This window comes from Eretmochelys imbricata, chromosome 5 (assembly GCF_965152235.1).
Source record: "Eretmochelys imbricata isolate rEreImb1 chromosome 5, rEreImb1.hap1, whole genome shotgun sequence".
In the NCBI taxonomy this organism is placed as follows: Eukaryota; Metazoa; Chordata; order Testudines; family Cheloniidae; genus Eretmochelys; species Eretmochelys imbricata.
Window position 1 is genome coordinate 22,231,563 of NC_135576.1, and position 20,331 is coordinate 22,251,893.

Here is a 20,331-nt window from a genome sequence, read left to right on the forward strand (position 1 = left end):
AATTTGATCTAGTTGGTATTACTGAAACCTAATGGGATGACTCACACTTTTGGAATGTTACAATCAATGGTTATAACTTATTTAGGAAGGATCTAGTGGCAAAAGGGGAAACGAAGCAGCCCTTTATGTCCAAAATAGCATTGCTTGCTTCCATGTCACTGATAACTCAGAGGAAAATCATCTTGAATGCTTATGGATTAACATCCTGACAGATAATGCACAAGATGGGGAATTAATTCGTGTCTGCTACAGACCACCAAATCACACTAGAGAAACAGGATGACCAGCTTCTTACACACCTATCTATAATGTGCAGGAAACAAAGCTGTATGATCAACCTGAGCTACATGTGCTGGAGGTCTCTGTGACCCAGACACCCAGTGGTGCAAACTGGCAGAAGGAATAAAGGGTATGTACATAGGGGTTTACAGGGGTTCCCTGGATCTGGTATCTATAAAAGAGTTCATAAAGAGCGGCATGTAAGGTGTCTACCAAGACCCAGTAGCTTACTAGTTATCATGATCATTGTGAAATGTATGTACAGATAATATTTAAGGACTTATGCATTCATACTGAAAACTATGTCCTTAAATTATGTGAGCTGACAGGTCACCAGAAGGTGATACACAGGTTCTGTTCAGGGAGCGAGTAGTAGACCCTCATCTCTCTGGCTGGTCATTGTGTAGTCAATGTCTCACAGTGTCTTACTGAGCCTGATGCTAATGAAGAGATTATGAATTCACATGAGAGGCGACCTGCAGGAAAAAACAAAAACAGCCAGGGAGCATCTTGTTTACAGGTAAAGACAATGGATTTTTAGGGTATAACCTGGAGTACTGAGGTACATCTGGGATCCTTCACTGAGGAGATGAATTGTCAATGTGTTCTGTCTTATGAAAGGAAGGTCACAGCCAACCTGGCTTGAAAACACTGCAAAGACTTTGGGGAGCTAAACTTCATTAGACAGGAAAGTATCTGGCTAATTAAGTCTAGGCTGTAGAACGTGTATTATAATTTTATTTGACATGTAACCATTTGTTTCCAATACTTTGACCTGCTACTTCTCAAATCTCTGTACTTTCTTAAATAAACTTTTACTTGTTTACTTTTATTGGTTTTCACTATAAGCATATCTAAGTGCTGTATATTAAACAGAGTGGTGATCTGAGGTGAAACTGGTAATCTGGTGTGTACTGCTTCCTTGGGAACACTGAAACTATGTGAGCTTACTTATTAAAGCCTATCATAAAACTATTACACTATGTATAAATTACACAAAGAGTCTGTCTTACACCAATTAAAGGCTCAGACATTTTTAGTTAAGGTTGAAACTAGCGGGATGCTCAGAGGGTCCTGGGGTTGCAGTGTGCCTTCAGAGGGACAGCAGAGCCTGCATAGGTTAAGAGGGGAATGTTTGTGTTTGCTTATGGGAGGTGGAGTCATAGGCGCCGACTCCGTGGGTGCTCCGGGGCTGGAGCATCCACAGGGAAAAATTGATGGGTGCTCTGCACCCACTGGCAGTTCCCCACCCCGCCCTGCCCCCCTGCCCCAGCTCACCTCTGCCTCCTCCCCTGAGCGCGCCTTCCCTTCTTCTCCTCCCAGCACTTGCCACTGCAAAACAGCTGTTTCGTGGCGTAACAAGCTGTGGGAGGGAAGGGGGAGGAGCGGGAACACAGTGCACTCAGGGGAGGAGGAGGGGAATAGGCGGGGCCGGGGATTTGGGGAAGGAGTCCAATAGGGGCAGGGAGTGGGCGGAGTTGGGGCGGGACTTTGGGGAAGGGGTTGGAATGGGGGCAGGGAGGGGTGGAGGCAGGGCCGGGCGGGGTGGGGCAAGCACCCACCAGCACCAGGAGAAGTTGGCGCCTATGGGTGGAGTTGGGGAGCTGACAGACTAGGGGGGCAGGTACAGCCAAGGCTTCCTCATGTGTATGGTAGATGGTAGCGAGGTACCTTCCACCCTGGGTATCACCAAGGAAATATCAGGAAACGTCATGCTGCCATCCATGGAATTTCTAAATATAATAGTTGACAATTTCCTTACTCAAAAAGTGTTGTATTCAACAAGGGGAAATTCTATATTAGAATGCATTGTGACAGACAAAGAGGAACTGATCCACAAAACTAAAAATTAATGGTAGTTTAGGTATGAGTGAACATGACTTGATCACATTTATAATATGCAAACAGAATAAAGTCCAGACCAGTGATATATGTACTTAGTGCTTTAAAAGGGCCAATTTCATAAAGTTGAAAACAATTATGAGGTAAGTCAGTCAGGAGCAGGAATTTAATCAGAAAAATGTGACTAATAATTCATAATTGTTTAAAAACATTTTACTTGATGCCCCAAAAGAGACAATCCCATAATTGAGGAATAAGGCCGTGCTGGTTAAAAAAATGACCTGGTTTAGAGGGGAAGTGAAGGCAGCTATAAAAAAAAAAAAAGTACAACAAAAGGAAGAAAGGTGAAGCTGATAGTGATGAATATAAATCAGAAGCCAGGGAACTGTGGAAAAACGATAAAGGAAGTACAGGGACACAAGGAGAAATCTATGGCAAGCAGAGCTAAGGACAATAAAAAGGAGTTTTTAAAGAATATTAGCAACAAAAAGACTCCTAACAGTGGTATTGATCCATTACTAGATGGAAATGGTAGAATGATCAATAATAAAGCAGGGAAAGGCAGAAACATTACATAAATATTTCCCGTTCTGTATTGTGAGGGGGGGAGGACAGATTATGCAGTCATATAATCTGATAACACTCTTTGCATTCCACTAAAATCTCTGGAGGATGTTAAACAGCAGTTAGACATTTTTAAAACAGAAGGTCCAGATAGCCAGCTCTTTTAAAACTCTTGGATGCAAGTTAGGTTGCTGGACCATTAATGCTGATTTTCAATAATTCTTGAAACACTGGGAGAGTTACAGAGGACTGGAAGAAAGCTAATGTTGAGCCAATATTTAAAAAAGGTAAATGGGATGACCTTGGTAATTATGGGCCTGTCAATCTGACATTGATCCCAGGCAAGATAATGGAGGAACTAATATGGGACTCAATTAATAAAGAACTAAAGGAGGGTAATATAATTAATGCCAATCAACATGGGCTTAGGGAAAACAGATCATTTCAAACTAACTAGATATCTTTTTTGATGAGATTGCAAGTTTAATTGATAAAGGTAATAGTGTTGATGTAATATACTTAGGCTTCTAAATGGCATTTGATTTGGTACTGCACATTTTTACTGAAAAACTGGCATATAAAATTAACATGGTATATATTAACTGGATTAAAAACTAGCTAACTGATAGGTCTCAACGTGTAATGTAAATGGGGAATCATCATCAAGCAGTGTTTCTCTTGTGGGGTCCCACAGCAATGGTTCTTGGTCCTACACAATTTGACATTTTTCTCACTGACCTGGAAGAAAATATAACATCGTCTCTGATAAAGTTTGCAGATCACAAAAAAACTGGGGGAATTGGAAATAATGAAGATGACAGATCACTGATACAGAGCAGTCTGCAAAGCTTGGTAAGCTGGGTTCAAGCAAACAATGTGCGTTTTAAATACGACTAAATGTGTACATCTAGGAGCAAACAATGCAGGCCATACTTACAGGATGAGGGACTCTATCCTGAGAAACAGCAACTCTGAAAAAAATTTGGGGGTGGCAGTGGATAATCAGCTGAAGATGAGGTCCCAGTGTGACATTTTGGCCAAAAGGACTAATGCGATCCTTGGAAGCAAAAATGGGAATCTTGAGTAGTAAAGATGTTATTTTACCTTGAATTTGGAACTGGTACAACCGTTGCTGGAGTATTGTGTCTAGTTCTGGTGTCCACAATTCAAGAAGGATGCTGATAAATTGGAGAGGGTTCAGAGAAGAGCCACAAAAATTATTAAAAGATTAGAAAACATGCCTTATAGTGATAGCCTCAAAGGAACTCAATCTATTTTGTTTAGCAAAAAGAAGTTAATGTGTGACTTGGTCACAGTATACAAGTACTTCCATGGGGAACAAATATTTGATAATGGGCTCCTCAATCTAGCAGAGAAAAGTATAATCAAATGTCTGGAAGTTGAAGCTAGACAAATTCAGACTAGAAATGAGGCATACATTTTTAACAGTGAGCAGAATTAACCATTGGAACAATTTACCAATGATGGTGGATTCTCCATCCTGGAAATTTTGAAATCAAGATTAGATGTTTTTCTAGAAGATCTGCTCTTGGAATTACTTTTGGAAAGTTCTATGGCCTGTGTTATGTAAGAGGTCAGACTAGATGATTACAATGGTCCCTTCTGACCTTGGAAACTATTAATCTAAGATTTAAGACGCGTTAGTGCTGCTATTACAATGGAGAAATCCAATGGAAAGCCACAAGTGAGATAACTTTCAACTGCAAAAGAAAAAGTGTGTCCACTCAGACTCTTAGGCTGTGATTTTAGGTTTAGGAGTCTTTGAATATCCCAGTCTAAGGGCTAATATAAAATTGTTTTCACTTTCTAATAGTTCACAGATGTATTATTCAAAACTGAAGAGCTGAAAGGGAGTAGGTGACAAACAAAGGCCAATTTCATTTTTACAGTGTTATTTAAAAATAATCCTACCATATCTGATACCGGCAGTTTTCACTGATGTCAGTGAGCAATTAAAGTCAGTCAGCACATTTTCAGTTATGGAGAAGGGTGTATATTTTAAATGATAGATTGGATCACTAAAAAAAAAATTATTTTACATCTGGTAATGAACAAGGTTTGCCAAGTCATTTAAAGAAAGATGGCATAATTTTATGAAGCTGCAAGTTTGATTTTTTTTTTTTTTAAACAGGGCTATTATTTGCTTTTAAAGCTCATGAGTTTTAGGTACAGTTGGTTTTGCTTTAAAGTAAGAGTGATGTAATTTTATGAAAAGGTCACCAGAGGGCCTTTAATGGCTAAAGGTTAGTAGAATTCTACATACAATACACAGATTTATACTTGCTTTTTAAATAATACATGTGTGTGTGCTTATAATTTTCTGAAGCTATGTGATTTAGTTTTCTAACTCATAGATCAGTTTTAACTACTTTGTGGTTAGGTTCCCAGCTTTTTTTGTTTCGTTTTGTTTTTCAACATTTTTGATGTTTCGGAAGGGAATTCTTTAAATTACTGGGCAGAGGTGGCTGTAACTACTTTAGTACTAAGTTATGTTTTTTGTAGGAGGTAGATGTGTAAAATATAGTTCGGCTATAGGTTAGGGAATATTTTTTTAAATTCTCCATTTAATTCACACACCAGCAGTCTCAGGTTTTCATGCAAAAAACAGAAGAGTTTTTGAATGACATTAAAATATTAGATGAAGCTGGCCGTGTGAAGTGAACGAAAACTTCCTTACAATATTTTTGCTTTGGGAAGGCTCTCAAAGAGACTATTTCAATAGTCAGGGTACCGTTTCTCTGAGACAGTGTGATGGTACACCAGTAGGGTTTTATTTATTTTTCTTGCAGACCATTGGAGATATATGAATGATGCAAGACTCTCTCCAAAATCCCATACACAGCACTGGGTAACTATGTAGAGCCCAGAGATTGCAACTTCCTTAAAATGTTTTGTGCTCATGAATGCTTTAGGGAATTATTTTGATTTTTTTTTCTCTATACAGTACAACTCCCTCCAACCTCCGTAGTGCCATCAAATACAGAGTCAGGGTGGAGACAGTGGCACACAAAAGACCTACCGAAAAGGGCCACCCCCTGGGAAAGAAAGCAAATGAAGACATACAGGTTGCCCTCCAGAGACTGCTTAAGGATACAAGATCTAACAAAGGCCTTGACGAATTTGTGGCTGTGTGATGGTTTAATGAATGTTATAATATTCTTCAGGGAGACTGAGAAGTGGCAACAGTAAATTTCTTAAACAAGATAGCTTACCTACTCACATTAAGCCAGATTATTGCAGAAAGTTCTCTTACGATTGTAAGTAACAATGGTTAAAAGCACAGAGATGGGTGATGGGCCTCCTAAAGCAATCAACACTCATGTACAGGAAAATTATTGACATGCAATGGAAAAATGGAATTGTTTTAAGAAATCTGCATGACAAGTTTAGTTTTGCTGGTTGACTCCTGTGAATACCCCAGAGAGTTGTTAGAGGGAGTCAGACAGCTACCAGTAGTGTCCCTGTTTCACAAAGCTTCAGTTTTGATGAATTGGCAGGTTTTGATGAAAAAATTGTCAAAAAATTTCCAACCAGCTCCATGCAATAGGATCTTGGACAATAACTTCGTCTCCAAGGTACTACCACAATTCAAATAATTAATGACAATAACAACAACAACATTTGGCATTTTAGCCAAGGTACCACAGAGCGATTTTAGGAAGTATATCAAAATGCACCTCTCCCAGAACAAGAAACTGCCTGTTGTACCTCATTGATATATTGGAGTAACCTGAACAATACATAAACAAGGCATATATTTACATTGAACTCCACTGCCACGATTCCCACTAAATTTCAAAACTATTTTTAAATCAGATAAGTTTGGGCAACAAAAAATACCGCCAACAAAAATCTGCTAAAAACACCCTTGTCTAACTCTTCCAGTATGTTTATTTTTCTACACCACCTTCCAGATCAAAGCAAAGAAGGGACACCAAGTGACTTCAGTATTTTTATCAACTTTGACCAGGTTAAATCCTTCTTTTTGTGCTCAAATAAGCAAGAACAAAACTCATGGCAAAAGGTTTTATACTGCTAGCTAGAGCTGATGGAAATTTTTCAACACAAAAATATTTTAATGAAAAAATGGCCTTTTTACAAACATTTTTGAGAAAAACTGACGACAGATTTTTTCCATTTTTTTGGGTGAAACTTGTCATCACTTTAATCTATATTTTAGACAAATTTTATTAAAATTGTTTTAAAAGACATTATAGAAAATGGACACCCCTTTTCCTCCCCCCGCCACAAATAATACACTGTTTTTCTTAAATAAGACATTTTGATAAAATCCATTCGAAATCATGCAAAATGGAACTTTTTTTTTTAAAGTGACATTTTCCTGGATTTTCTGACCAGCTCTATCGGTAGCCTTCAGCCATGGTTATGCTATTACAGTAAAAACACCATTTATCCAAATAAAAACTGAGGTCATGGAATTTATTGTGGTCAATGGAAGTGTCAATAAAAATGGGAGTTTTTCCAGGTAAGTGATGCTCACAGAAGAACGTAATCTAAATTAGGATAACAGAAGCATTCAGATAAGAGGGATTAATATAAGAGGGGCTCAACTGTGTTAGATTTATTGCTGGCACTCTACATTTTCCTTACCCATTTCAGTAGTTAGCACATTCTTTTTGCACAGGAAAGAAGATGCCATAGACTTATTTTTTCTTCCCAGAAAAATCCATTCCCAAATCTATGCTGTGGCAAAGTTAAAATTACAAGAGCTGACAGCTCATGGGAAGATTTTTTTCTTAACTTTTCTTTAAGTTGGGCCTTAATAAGGTGGTTGCCAATGGGCCCATGGTTGACTCTTTATTCCCTGCTGTTACATAACCTCTGTGATAGTAACCCTGAGCAATTATGAATGAAGTACCTTGGCGGATTAATAATTCGTTAGTTGAGGGCATTTTTAATGTTTTGAACTCCCTGTGGATTGTTAATTTCATTATTGCTGCTTAGTTAATATAGAGAACAAAGTTGCATGGAGACTTCTCAACATTCAATAGGGCCATCATCCCAGATAAATGCCTCCACCCAGTAAAAGAAGACTGAAGGAAAATGCTACGAGTTTACTGCTACAATAACCACAAGTTTATATACACTACACTAGTTACTAGAGCTTTACTGATAAGGCCTTGATTCGGCGGCAGTCATATGTTCGATAAAATGTATCTTGATTCAGCCTATTTGAATCCTGGTCAGGGGACAGAGTCCACCAAAACAAAGGAAAGCCCACCCTCTCAGGTGAGGGAGGGACCACAGAGCCAGAAATTCAGCTGATTACAAGAGACAAAGAATAAAAAACGGGGATGGGGTGCAGGTCACAGGATCAAACAAGGGATCCAGAGGAGGACACCAAGCAGAGAACTCAAGACAATGCCACCTCTTCCAAGAAGGTGTCAGTCAATGCCATCCAGAGGAACTCTTGACAAAGCAATATACCATAACTGATCGCTATATTTGGGGTCAGGAAGGAATTTCCCCCTGGGTCAGATTGGCTGAGACCCTGGGGTTCTTTTGCCTTCCTCTGCAGCATGGGGTATAGGTTGCCTGCCGGTTTAAACTAGTGTAAGTGGTGGATTCTCTGTAACTTGAAGTCTTTAAATCATGATTTGAGGACTTCAGTAACACAGATAGAGGTTATGGATCTATTACAGGAGTGGGTGGGTGAGATTCTGTGGCCTGCAATGCGCAGGAGGTCAGACTAGATGATCATGATGGTCCCTTCTGACCTTCAAATCTGAGAGTATGAGTCTATCTAAAATCTCAGAGATTCAGCATAGTTGAAGACCAAACTCCCTTGTATGTTGTATTTGTACACAATGGCTATTTTATCCAACCTGGAAAGAGAATCACTCAAGGAATCTTTAAAATGCTGTGAAGTGATCCTATTGGAGCCTCATAGGCCTGCCCGAATTGTGAGCCTAATTGTGGGAAAGTGGATGGAAGTTTATAAAATGGTCCAATCATCTATAAAATAAATGTTGATGGGAAAAGGCAACAAATGACCAACTCTGCCTGTTACAGGTACTTTAACCATTTTTAACCTTCTATCCACTTTCCCACAGTTAGGCTCTCAACTAATATGGACTACTAGACCCCAATGCACCTGCATGGAGCCCCATTTAAGTCCAACTTCATGGGCTGTGTGTAGCAAAGCAGTCCATCCGACAACAAGCTGCAGGATCAGGACCATACTATAGAAATACAATATTCAACAAGTGTGTTGGTGATTCAGAGATATCAGTTTTGTTTTTTGAGGTGTTGCCATTGTGCCCAGAGTGTTTAATGCATTTCTGAACCTGGGAAGAGAAAACTTGAAACTCAGTTAACACAGGAGAGGATTGAGGGGTTTGGACAAACACTATCTCTGCACTTATAAACATGATTTGACTCCTACCCCGCTCTAATTTTTACATGGCTCCCCAATACCCTTTCTATTATGGGCCTGATCATGCAGCCTTAAATTACATGAAGAGTCCCACTGGAGATACATGATCAAAAACTGCTGGACCGAGTTCTATATCAACAGCATTTTTGAACCTGCTTCATCTCATTCTATTCTAAATGTGCTAAGCACAAAGGCATAGACAAATATAATAAGGCACAATTAACGGATCTGATCCTGCAAAGCCCTCTAGGTGGGAAAAAAATATATAAAATGAGAGACAACAGGTGGATATAACAAACAGATGTGGGGAGCACAAGGAAACAGTGACTCAATTATGGTAAAAAGAAAAGGAGTACTTGTGGCACCTTAGAGACTAACCAATTTATCTGAGCATAAGCTGTAGCTCACGAAAGCTTATGCTCAAATAAATTGGTTAGTCTCTAAGGTGCCACAAGTACTCCTTTTCTTTTTGCGAATACAGACTAACATGGCTGTTACTCTGAAACCTGTCATTATGCAATACATTTATGGTAAGTATAATGAGGATTAATATATTCATTTCAAAGGGTCTGACATTAAAATTACAAAGACAATTGTAATTAATATTGCTGTCGTATGCTATACCACCCACTGTACATGTACTCATTGTATATGGAATATGCCAGAGAACCATTTATCTTTTTGCACTAGGCAAAAGTGTAAAGATTTTCAAGGACAATCATTGTAGTACTAATTGATGCAGCAGATGTTTGATTCCATATAAGAAACCTAGTTGGTTCCTGGTCTGGTTAAACTGTGATCAGAAAAATACTTTTATTACAAGGTAGTCTTGGAAGAGCAGATATACTTTATTATGTAAACTCAGACCTTTGCACGAGGAAGTGAAGATGTAAGGCTGGCTTTTAAATTTTAAGGAGTCAGTTGCTCATACAGTACACAGAAATGTCCAGTATAAAAGGGCTTAAGGTGAAGAGACTAAGCATTCCTAAATACGTCCATGCCTAGTCTAGTGTAGCTGCTCACAGAGCTATTAGCTTCCCAGGAAGGCTGAATGGCCCAGAATTATTCGCAGGGCTTCTTAGCCTTCAAAAAGAGGGTTGAGTAGGGAATCAAGGGGGAAAAAGACATTATCGATGAGGACAAATCAGTCTTTTAGAGGAAATGGAATAAAAGCTGAAATTTCAAGCAGAGAATTGGCAAATGAAGTTAACCAAAGCAATCTTCCTACAGAGCTCTCCTAACCCACCAGGCAAGTCCACTAATAAGAGAAAAAAATAAGTTCAGTATCAGAAAAAATTGATTAGTAGCTCAGTTAGCCCAAGTACTGTGCGGAAAAATCCAGCCTTGTCCACCTCAACACGTGGCAGTGAGTTATGGTCCACAACATTCCACAGTGGTCTTGTCTAAGGAGAAACGTAGAAGGAAATTTTGCTACTTTCCACAGGCTGAAACCATAGCAAAATGCTACAACTATGAACTCAGAAGTGACTAGAAAAGAAAAAGGAGGTGACTAGAAAAGAAAAAGGAGGTGTGGTTGCAAGTTCTGATTAGTGGAGATGAATCACATACTTGGGTCAGATTGGCAGCTGCTGGAGGAGGCCAGGCATGAACTCAGAAAGAACAGGATGGAGTCTCAATGAATCCCTGTCAATTTTCGGAGCAACTAGTTCAGATACTATGATTTCTCATTAACTTAACTCTATGGACAGACATATACACATCTTTCTACATATTCATTTGGATACCAGTCTAGAAAATGTCACTGTCTTAAGGGTTAACCATGCTATCTACAATGCGTCTGATGCCATCACAGCTTGCCCAGGCTGTTAATAATGTTCCAGATGTCTTTGTTGCTTGACAGCTTTTACTTTTCAGGGTTACCTTTTGGTTTCTCAGTTAATATTTGATCAGTGGCATTAGGGACAGGGACAGGAGAAGGACCCATTGCAACAAACTTCTGACCTTATAAGAATGGCAGAATAAATGAAACTCAGCATTCAAAAGGTTCAGAGGGTTTGAACCTACAACATTGAAATGGGAGTTTGCAATGCCATCAAAATGCTGAAAGCCCTAGTTTTCAACGTTATTGTGTGTGTCTTGCTGAGCACTGGCCCTTTGTTCAGTGCAGTAGAGAACAAAGCTAGGAACATGCTCATTCCCCCATATTTACAGTGTAAGTACAGCTGTTAAAACCTAACAATTAAGCCTTAACTAAATCATGTCACTTAACCGCAGACTCTGTCATACAATATTCCAGCAGCAATGCTTGGTGTTCAGCCTCTATATGAAGCTTTAAATTTAAAAAAGGCTCCAAATGCCAATTCAGCTCCAACTTCCTCTTTTCTTTTGCTGCCAAAGCACTCTGCTTACTGACCTTCCAAAATTCTCTCTCTGATGAGCAACAGGAACCTAAAGCCACACTAGTCTCACCCGCAAGTTGTCCTCCCTTTTTATGCTTAATCATACATACCAAGAACCAAGGGTAACATTTTCAAAAGAGCTTATATCCCATTTTCAGAAATGACCAACATACTTATGAGCTGAAGTCTCATTGAAAAACCAATGGAATTTAGCCTCCTCAGTGTGTTTGTAGCTTTAAAAAAAAATAAAAAAATGGAATGTAGGCTCCTAAATCACCTAGGCACTTTTGAAAATTTTACCCCAAATATTTGATTGTGGTGATACCTGGTAATATTGCAAAGGGAAGTTCACCCCCATTATTGTAGGTGGGACAACTGGAGTAAGAAACCACAAGATTATTTTTAAAAATTATTTCAGTAACACAATTTTATCATTGAAATATTTTTCATTCCTACAGTGTTTCCCATCTGAAGTATCTCATATAAATATTAATCAATGAAGCCTCACAATAATCCTGTGATGTAAGGTGGAGAAACTAAGGCACAGAGAGGTTAAGTGATATTATATTGGGTCCCAAAGCAAGAGGCAGGCTGTGAAAGAGCCAGGAATTAGAGTGGGTCAGAAAATGTCCTGTCCCCCCTAGTTCCTTTGAAAAAACAAAAGATATTTGACAAAAACCTCAACGTTTTCTAAAGCAGACACATTTTGCTAAAAATTTCATTTGATCAAACCCCAATTTTCTTGAAAAATCATATTGATGGAAAATTTTCAGCTACCTCTTCCAGGAATAAAACTAATATCTCCAAATCCCAATCCCCATGTCTTAACGAGACAGGGTTTTCAAGAGTGACTAGCAATTGTAAGTGCCAAACCTGATGGATATTTATCTGAGCACCCTTTAAAATGAAATCCCTTTAAAGCATCTCAGGTTGGGCACCTAAAATGGAGGCACTGAAAAATCACTAAAAAGAATGAGGAGTACTTGTGGCACCTTAGAGACTAACCAATTTATTTGAGCCTAAGCTTTTGTGAGCTACAGCTCACCTCATTGGAGGCATCCAATGAAGTGAGCTGTAGCTCACGAAAGCTTGCGCTCAAATAAATTGGTTAGTCTCTAAGGTACCACAAGTCCTCCTTTTCTTTTTGCGGACACAGACTAACACGGCTGCTACTCTGAAACCTGAAAATCACTAGCCGCTTTTGAGAACCTAGAGCCCAGCCTTCCTCCATTTTTGTGTTATGTGAAGTGTAGTGTAGCATAGCATAGGGATCTCTTTGGCCAAGAGACTTGACAGTCTCAATGTGCACATTTGCTGGAAGATGACATGGGTATGGAAATCTCCCTAGCCAGACAGCAGGTCTGATTGCAGCTGTTTTAAAATTGGCCTGCGAACTAGGTCATGATTGTGACTTGGTCTTACCTTAGGCAGCCTGTACTTTTCTCTCAGATGAACCCTCAGACAGGCTCTCTCTGCCTTTTTTTGTGCAAATGCTGCATCTCTCTCCATCCTGAAATCAAAATAAGAGGAGTGTAACCAGAAACCCATCATGTGACAACTTGTCATTGTCATGGAACTAATTACTCAGCTATAGAAAACTAAAGGCTGAAGTCATTCTCATCCCATTTTATGCTTTAACACAGTATAGTCTGTATCAGACTAAACAAACAACAACGAACAGATGCAGAGCTCTTTCCAGACATTTACTAATCAGCTTCATGGCACCTATAGAAGATAGGTTAGTATTATGCTCATTTTACAGAGGAACTTGAGACACAAAGTTAAGTTACTGGTCCAAAGCTAGAAATGGAGTCACGGTTAGAGGTTGCACTAGAAGTCAGGAGTCCCTGGTTACCAGGCCTGTGCTCAGACTAGTAGGTCATTAATCTCTGTAAGAAATGAAGGACAAGTCTAATGATGTAAGTTATGTTTTGGTCTCTCCTCCAGTTTTGTTCTCTCTGCTTGGCTGGATCTTGCACTGATTATCACTGAGATCAATGGAGAGCTCTTTACAGCAAAATCTGAAAGTTCAAATCTTTCCCTGATAATCTGAGAGGAGACCCTTACCCTCCATTCAGTAAAAATATGCCTGTTCAAGGGAGGCAGCTATATCACCACAAATTTAATGGGAGCAATAAAATAAAATAAAATAAAAGTGGTGATAGGTCTGTTTACCTCTCACATGACCATTGCTTCCAAGCGATATTTGATAGGGACGCTACTTTTGGGCCAAATGCAACAGTCCTTAATCAAAACTCCAGGATTTGGCCATTCCTATCAAATGTCTTCCAAGACTGAAGCCAAATAAGGGGTAAACAGACATTCGTCACTGCCAAATTTATGAATGGCCATTTTACTGAATCAAGGAAAAATCTGACTTAAATTGATTTAAAAAACATTCACTGTGATTTTTTGTTAGATTGTTTATATTTTCAGCTGTAAAGTTGATAACACTATAGCTGGTTGAGAACTATCCCCCGCGCCTCCCCCCCCATTCTGCAAACTTCTTCATTTTCATGAATTTTTTTTCATAACATGTTTGGTTTTTGTACAAAACCCAAAAGTGGTTTGATCAAATCTTAACCATAAGCTTTCAGAACAATATATGTGGATTTAGCAGAAAAACTTCCTTTAAAGTTAAAAACCTGCATACATAATATGCAATTGCCTGCCATGCAGTTTCCTGTTCCTGTCCACTAGAGGCTAATGGGCTGTTGTGGATTCATAACAAACTGTGACATATCTATTAGGTCGTGTAGTCCACCCTCTTGCCGTTGCAACATTATTTTCTGTGGAACATATTCTAGAGTTTCATGTAAACTAGTTTTAAGCATCCACTTGAAAAGCTATTCCACAGCCGAAGTAGACCTCACTCAGGAACTTATTCTGATATTCAGCATACATTTTCTCACCTAATGTCATCCCAATACTCTAGGTAGCCTGCCTATGTACAATAATAAGAGATTCTCTTTCTGCATTTTTACATCCATCACATACCTGTAGATAGTCATTTCCCACTTATTTATTGCTATCATCAAATCTTTACAAAGAAGATGGGGTTAAAGTGTGACTTCAGAGAGGAAGTTCTAGAAAATCAAGGCTAGAATTGATGCCCATCTATCATGAATAGTGAAATCAACCTGCTTATAATGCAGGAGAATGGACTATGTGACTCATTAGAGGACCCCTTTGCTGTTAACAAGTCTCTCATTTGCTCGTTTACATGCCTTCCTGATGAATGGTGATTGATGCATTTTCACATTTTTAATCTAAGCAGTGTTGGTTAGAGGTTAAACAAAAATAGTGGAGACAACGGGGTCACGTCAGGGGTTCTAATCCAGTCTGAGCCTCTGACTCACTATGTGACCTTGGGCAAGTCATTTAACCTCTTTGATCCTCAGGCTGTGCAGCCGTAAAACTGAGTAAAATTAGGAGGTCACTAAAACCAGATGTTGTATCTGTGATCATGTTTCCAGGATGAACTGACATACAATTACAGAACTAGTGCAGTGTCCAATTCCATCATTCAGTTTTTCTATGCAAAAACACTTAACCATTTTCATTACAGTTTCCCTATCCCCACCTGTGCTGGAAGGGAAATTGTTCACTTATTGACTTATAGCACAGCTTCATATTTAAAAACACAGCACACTTCAAAACATTATTGAAATAACATGTTCTTCTCTTTCGAATCTTTTCTCCTCTCCAGATTTCTTGCTTTGCTTATCTATTCCAGCACAGCATCTTTTGGCCAGCTGATTGAAAAGAAAAAATAATCTCCCACTATGTAATGTACCACAAAAGAAGGTAACATTTTGAATTGTTTTTACAAACAGGTTATATTTATTCAGAATTTTATGACTGAAATTGCTGCTGCTAAATATAGACCTGGATACCTCTTAAATTCCATAAGTCATTAACCTTTCACCTATAATCATCTTAAATGTAGGATTTATACAACCATTATGTAATTGATCGTTAGTGAACTAGATGCAGTGGAGATTTAGAATTCAATTGTCTTTCTTTATTATTATGCAGGGTTTAAACTCCTATCTGCTTGAAACCCATTATTTTACTTTATATCTGCTATGTAAACAATGCCTACGCATTTTATTTGTCAGAAGGTGGTTACAGATTGCAATTATCAGCCAAATAAAATTCCTGAGCTGTAAACAGAGAGCAAACCTCTCTGCTTCATTTAATAGAGAGTTTGGACAACTGAAAAAATGGTTTAAATTTATAGTTTTGAAATTAGTCAAGCATCCTTCAAATAAACATTACCAGCTTTACATTCTTCATTCTTCCCTGTCCTCAATTTTTGCAACAATAAATGGGGGAGATAAAATATTTTAAGCATATCAGATTTAGTGTTTTAAGTGGGTCAATCATATGATTTTCAGCATTAACCACTGCATTCTTAGATTGCAACCAGCATTTACACCATTAAACCTACAGAAATAAACTTGAAAGAAATTATCTTGCCCATATGGAAGCAGAAAGCAACACCAGCACAAGATGTGTAGGTGAGTGTGTGGGGAGGTGGGGAGGGTGGAAATGAGGGTGAAGGATGAAACCATGATACAAAACATCTTACAATTTTCAACTAGATGAGCTTTTGTTTTGGAGAGGCTGTTCAGAAAGCAATGTTCCCTATGCTTTAAAATAGGAATGTGGGGTAAGGGGACAATGTTCTGGCTTTTTCTGGGGTTATTCTCAGATGAGCCAAGTCATCATGAATTAGTCACACATTGATAATAAGGGAATGTGTACTCACTTCTCCTCAACAATTTGCTTTTGATATTCCTCATATTCCTCTCTAGTCATTCCTGCTGCTGCAGCTGGGTCGGAAGGACCATTTTCTTCTTTGCTTTCCTCACCTCCACCACCAAGTCCTAAATTCTTGACCTGGTTGCTCAACATGCTTTTCATTAAGAAAGCCATTTTCTTCCCAAGAAAATTTAAAAACCAAACCAAACAGGCTCCTGAAAGATAACAATACGTTTGTCAGCAAAGGAATTTCTACAGCCTCAGCAGCTCTTCAAGGGCACAATGCTAGTGAGAAGTGGATGCCAAAAACAGTTCGTCAGCCATAATCTGGATTAAAGTGGTGAACTCCTTAGTATCTAGAGGCAGATGGTTCAGATTACTCCAAAAAGTCATTAGATGCAGCTACCTACTTTTAATATTAATACCTTAAGCTAATTGTAAATACAGAAAAATTCACATAGTTCACAATAGCATTTTGATTTTAGTCTTAAAACTCTCAATTACATGGAGACCAAAAAGCCTTAATCAGAACACACAGTATCTGAAATAAAATTGATGATTACATGGTTGATTCCATGATCACAGCAGAATTGTAAAATTCAGGCTACTGAGCAGCAAATTCTGTTGGATGTACACAGTCCAATGAGATTTGAAAACTAGGATTCTTCATTAAGCAAAAACAATCCTTTTATCCATTAATATTTTTATCCCATTGGACAGAAAGTACAGTACAATGGGGGTTTTCTTCATCTGCTTTTTCAAGCCTTTTAAATGGTTGGTTTCTAGGACAGATGAACGAATCCTTAGTGTGATCAGAACTTTTTTTTTTTTTAATAGAGGGAAGAAATTATATCTTCCCATTTTTCTCCACCATTCTGATTTACTTATGGCACTAAACTCTCTCTAGACCATCATTTGATTGGCACTGCATGGAATATTTAGTGCGGAAGGTTCTTAGTCAGGTAAGAAGAAACGCATTTTGTTCAGCTAGCTTACAGCATTGCTATCCTTTGTCTGAAAATTGTCTTCTTGGGACTGGTCTTGCATACCCTTACTCACATGAACGAGCCCACTGACTTCAGTGGAATTAGTTGTGTGACTTGGGTATACTCATATAAGGGTTTGCAGGAGCTGGCACTTAAGATTGCAAACTCTTTGGGGACAGGAAACTGTTCATATGTCTCAAATGCCTTGCACACTTTGGAGTATTTTTATAATCACACCGAGGATTATTGAGTACTGTTTAATGAAATATTTTTGAGCTCTGATCATCAAAATGGCTCTCCCAATGCAGTCGTCATTTCATTGGCAATATGGGAGGAGTCCAGTTCAGTTAATGCCCTAATCTACATTAGTACCTTTCTAATTAAAGCACTCCCTGCTACTAAAAAAAAAAGTGCAGGATGTCCAGTAATCCTGGATTATCTCTGATTAATCAACAGACTTTAACTTTCTTTTTGAAAACAGATAAATATTACTTAGGAGAATTTAAAATCAAACAAAATACATCTGATCTACTGAAAAGATTTACAAAACTATTGTTTTTTTTTAAAGCCTGAAATCATTTTGTAAACATTATGCTCCCCTTTAAGGTCCTGCATAACTGAATTCTTTGGGAGTAGGGATTGCCTTCTACTTTGCTGGTTTATTCAGCACCTAGCAAAACTGGGCTCCAGGTACTTTCCAAAGTTTCAGTCATCCAATCAGGGACCAAGAAACAAGAATATGCAAATTATGTGACCAATCACAGTTTGAATAAAAAATTTGGACCAGTTGCAGCTTACGAGCAAGCCACAGACTGAAACTGATGCGCAAACTGTTTGCCAGATAATGAATAAAACTCATTATCTGGTCATGCAGTTTGCAAACAGAAAAAAGAAAAATAACCCAACCTGTTCCATTCATTGGCCAGAATACAGATACATGCATCACTTTTGGTTTGACAAAGGACTATTAAGAATTTGCACAGATACAGTTGCCAATCTCTAAATTACTATGAGCCCACATTACGCAGAAGAGAGTAACAACAGTAGTAATTAATGTCTTACATTTACACAGCACCTTTACAAACTCTATAGATAAGCATCACCATGCCCATCATAGAGGGGAAGTTGCTTCCAAAATGAATCATGGTTGCTGTTAAAGGGTAAAATCCAGATAGAGTGCACAGTCCAGACAAATCCATGTGGAGCTGAAGAATGGTCTTCATCCCCAGTCTACAGCAGGTGGCATGTTTCAGCTATGTGGGCATAGCAGAAATATCAGTTTTACTAGGTCCTGCATAAGTGGGTTGATACATGGTTCTGTACACTTTGCAGAACGTCTGGCTATATCTTTGTCTCACCCCTGCAAAGTGCCCAGAGAGCTGCAATGGAGTTGGCGTTCAGAATCCCCTGCACAAGCTTTCTCTGGTCTGGCAGCTCTGCAGGGATTTGGCTACTCAAATACCATGATGACTGGTGCATCTTAACCTGAATAGGGTATTTTATTCTTCAGGTGGTTAGCTGACGTACTCTGAAGCTAGGAACCGGCGTTCTCTAGTTTTGCTTGGAGTAGCTTATTGTGACAGAACAAAATTCAGATGTATTGGTATAAGAAAAATCTCACCATGCTGCTTCTGGAACAGCAGCCCTAGAAAACACTCCCTTTCTCTTACTTAGGTCAAGAAAGACCTGTCCTCTGTTTACTAATGTATGTAAGATCGTATCATGAGGATCAAGACAGGAGATGACCTCTCAGAAGCAGGCTGGCAACACTCCTGCACAGCCCATCTTCCTCTTAGCGAACAAGCATTTGCTGGCTGTGGTGCACAGTGAGAGCAATCCAATTACGTATGAAGACCACTTGAGGCTATGAGCCACGTGATGGATGTTTCCTTCAGACCAATGGCTCCTCTGCCACATCTATATTTAAAACCCAAAAGATACAGACTTCCGCCCATTTTTTTCTGTTTCACACCTCTTTTTGGTCCCTGTCCTTCTGCGCTCGGTAGTATCACTCCTCAGTGACCTAAAGGAGGATACAAAGTAACTCTCAATGTCATCAACATAGTTTTAAGTGGCTTTCCCCAGCCCATCCAGTGAGTTAGTGTCAGAGGCAGGATTAGAATTTAGAATTCCTGCATCTCAGCTACATCCAGCAGGCCAGCAGTTGGATTGACGGACCACCACTTGTCCATAGGCACTTCCTACTAGTCAGTACAATAAAGCATTTGGAGACCGTCAGCTCTTCAGGGCAGGGACAGTCTTCTAGTTCTGCATTCAGAACATAACAACAACTATACTGGGTCAGACCAATGATCCAGCCAACCCAGTATCCTGTCTTCCGACAGTGGCCAATGCCAGCAGCTTCAGAAGGAATGATCAGAACAGAGTAATTATCAAGTGATCTATCCCCTGTTGTCTAGTCCCAGCCTCTGGCAGTCAGAGGTTTAGGGACATCCAGAGCATGGGATTGCATCCCTGACCATCTTGGCTTATAGCCATTGATGCACCTATCTTCCATGAACTTATCTAATTCTTTTCTGAACCCAGTGTGACAAAGTTCCTGCTCTACCTTGGTGGGTCCTGCGCTTATTGGGGGATTTTGCTCACCTCAGAGATTCACAGCAACGCTCAGTTTGGCCACTTTCATGGCTCAAATCTGCTGTTCACTCAGATAACCTCATCACTGGCCAGCATGGGAAAAAAAAGAGTAAAAACAATCCCCGCAGTTTCTGCTGATCCACCCTGTGAGTCGGGGACCAGCTCAGAGACCTTCACCTCTGGTGGAAGCTCCTGTGTTGGGTCAGGAGTTGGGAGGTTTGGGGGGAACCCGGGCCTGCCCTCTACCCCAGGTTCCAGCCCAGGGCCCTGTGGACTGCAGCTGTCTAGAGTGCCTTCTGGAACAGCTGTGCGACAGCTACAATTCCCTGGGCTACTTCCCCATGGGCTCCTCCCAACACCTTCTTTGTCCTCACCACAAGATCTTCCTCCTGATGTCTGTTAATGCTTGTATTCCTCAGTCCTCCAGCAGCACGTCCTCTCACTCCCAGCTCCTTACGCGCACACCTCACTAACTGGATTGACAGCCTTTTTAAACCAGGTGTCTTGATTAGCCTTA

The 20,331-nt window shown here is 39.4% G+C and overlaps 1 protein-coding gene across 1 annotated transcript in view; it reads right to left on the reverse strand.

Annotated features, from left to right (window-relative positions):
* The window catches only part of CPLX4 (complexin 4), a 32,636-nt gene extending 16,232 nt beyond the window's left edge, over positions 1-16,404 (reverse strand). Inside the window, exons 1-2 of the mRNA XM_077816231.1 lie at positions 16,238-16,404; positions 12,886-12,973 (exon numbers count right to left, since the gene is read on the reverse strand). Coding sequence (XP_077672357.1) covers positions 12,886-12,973; positions 16,238-16,404 — 255 coding nt within the window. The remainder of the gene's footprint in view (positions 1-12,885; positions 12,974-16,237) is intronic.
* Between the last annotated feature and the right edge of the window lie 3,927 nt (positions 16,405-20,331).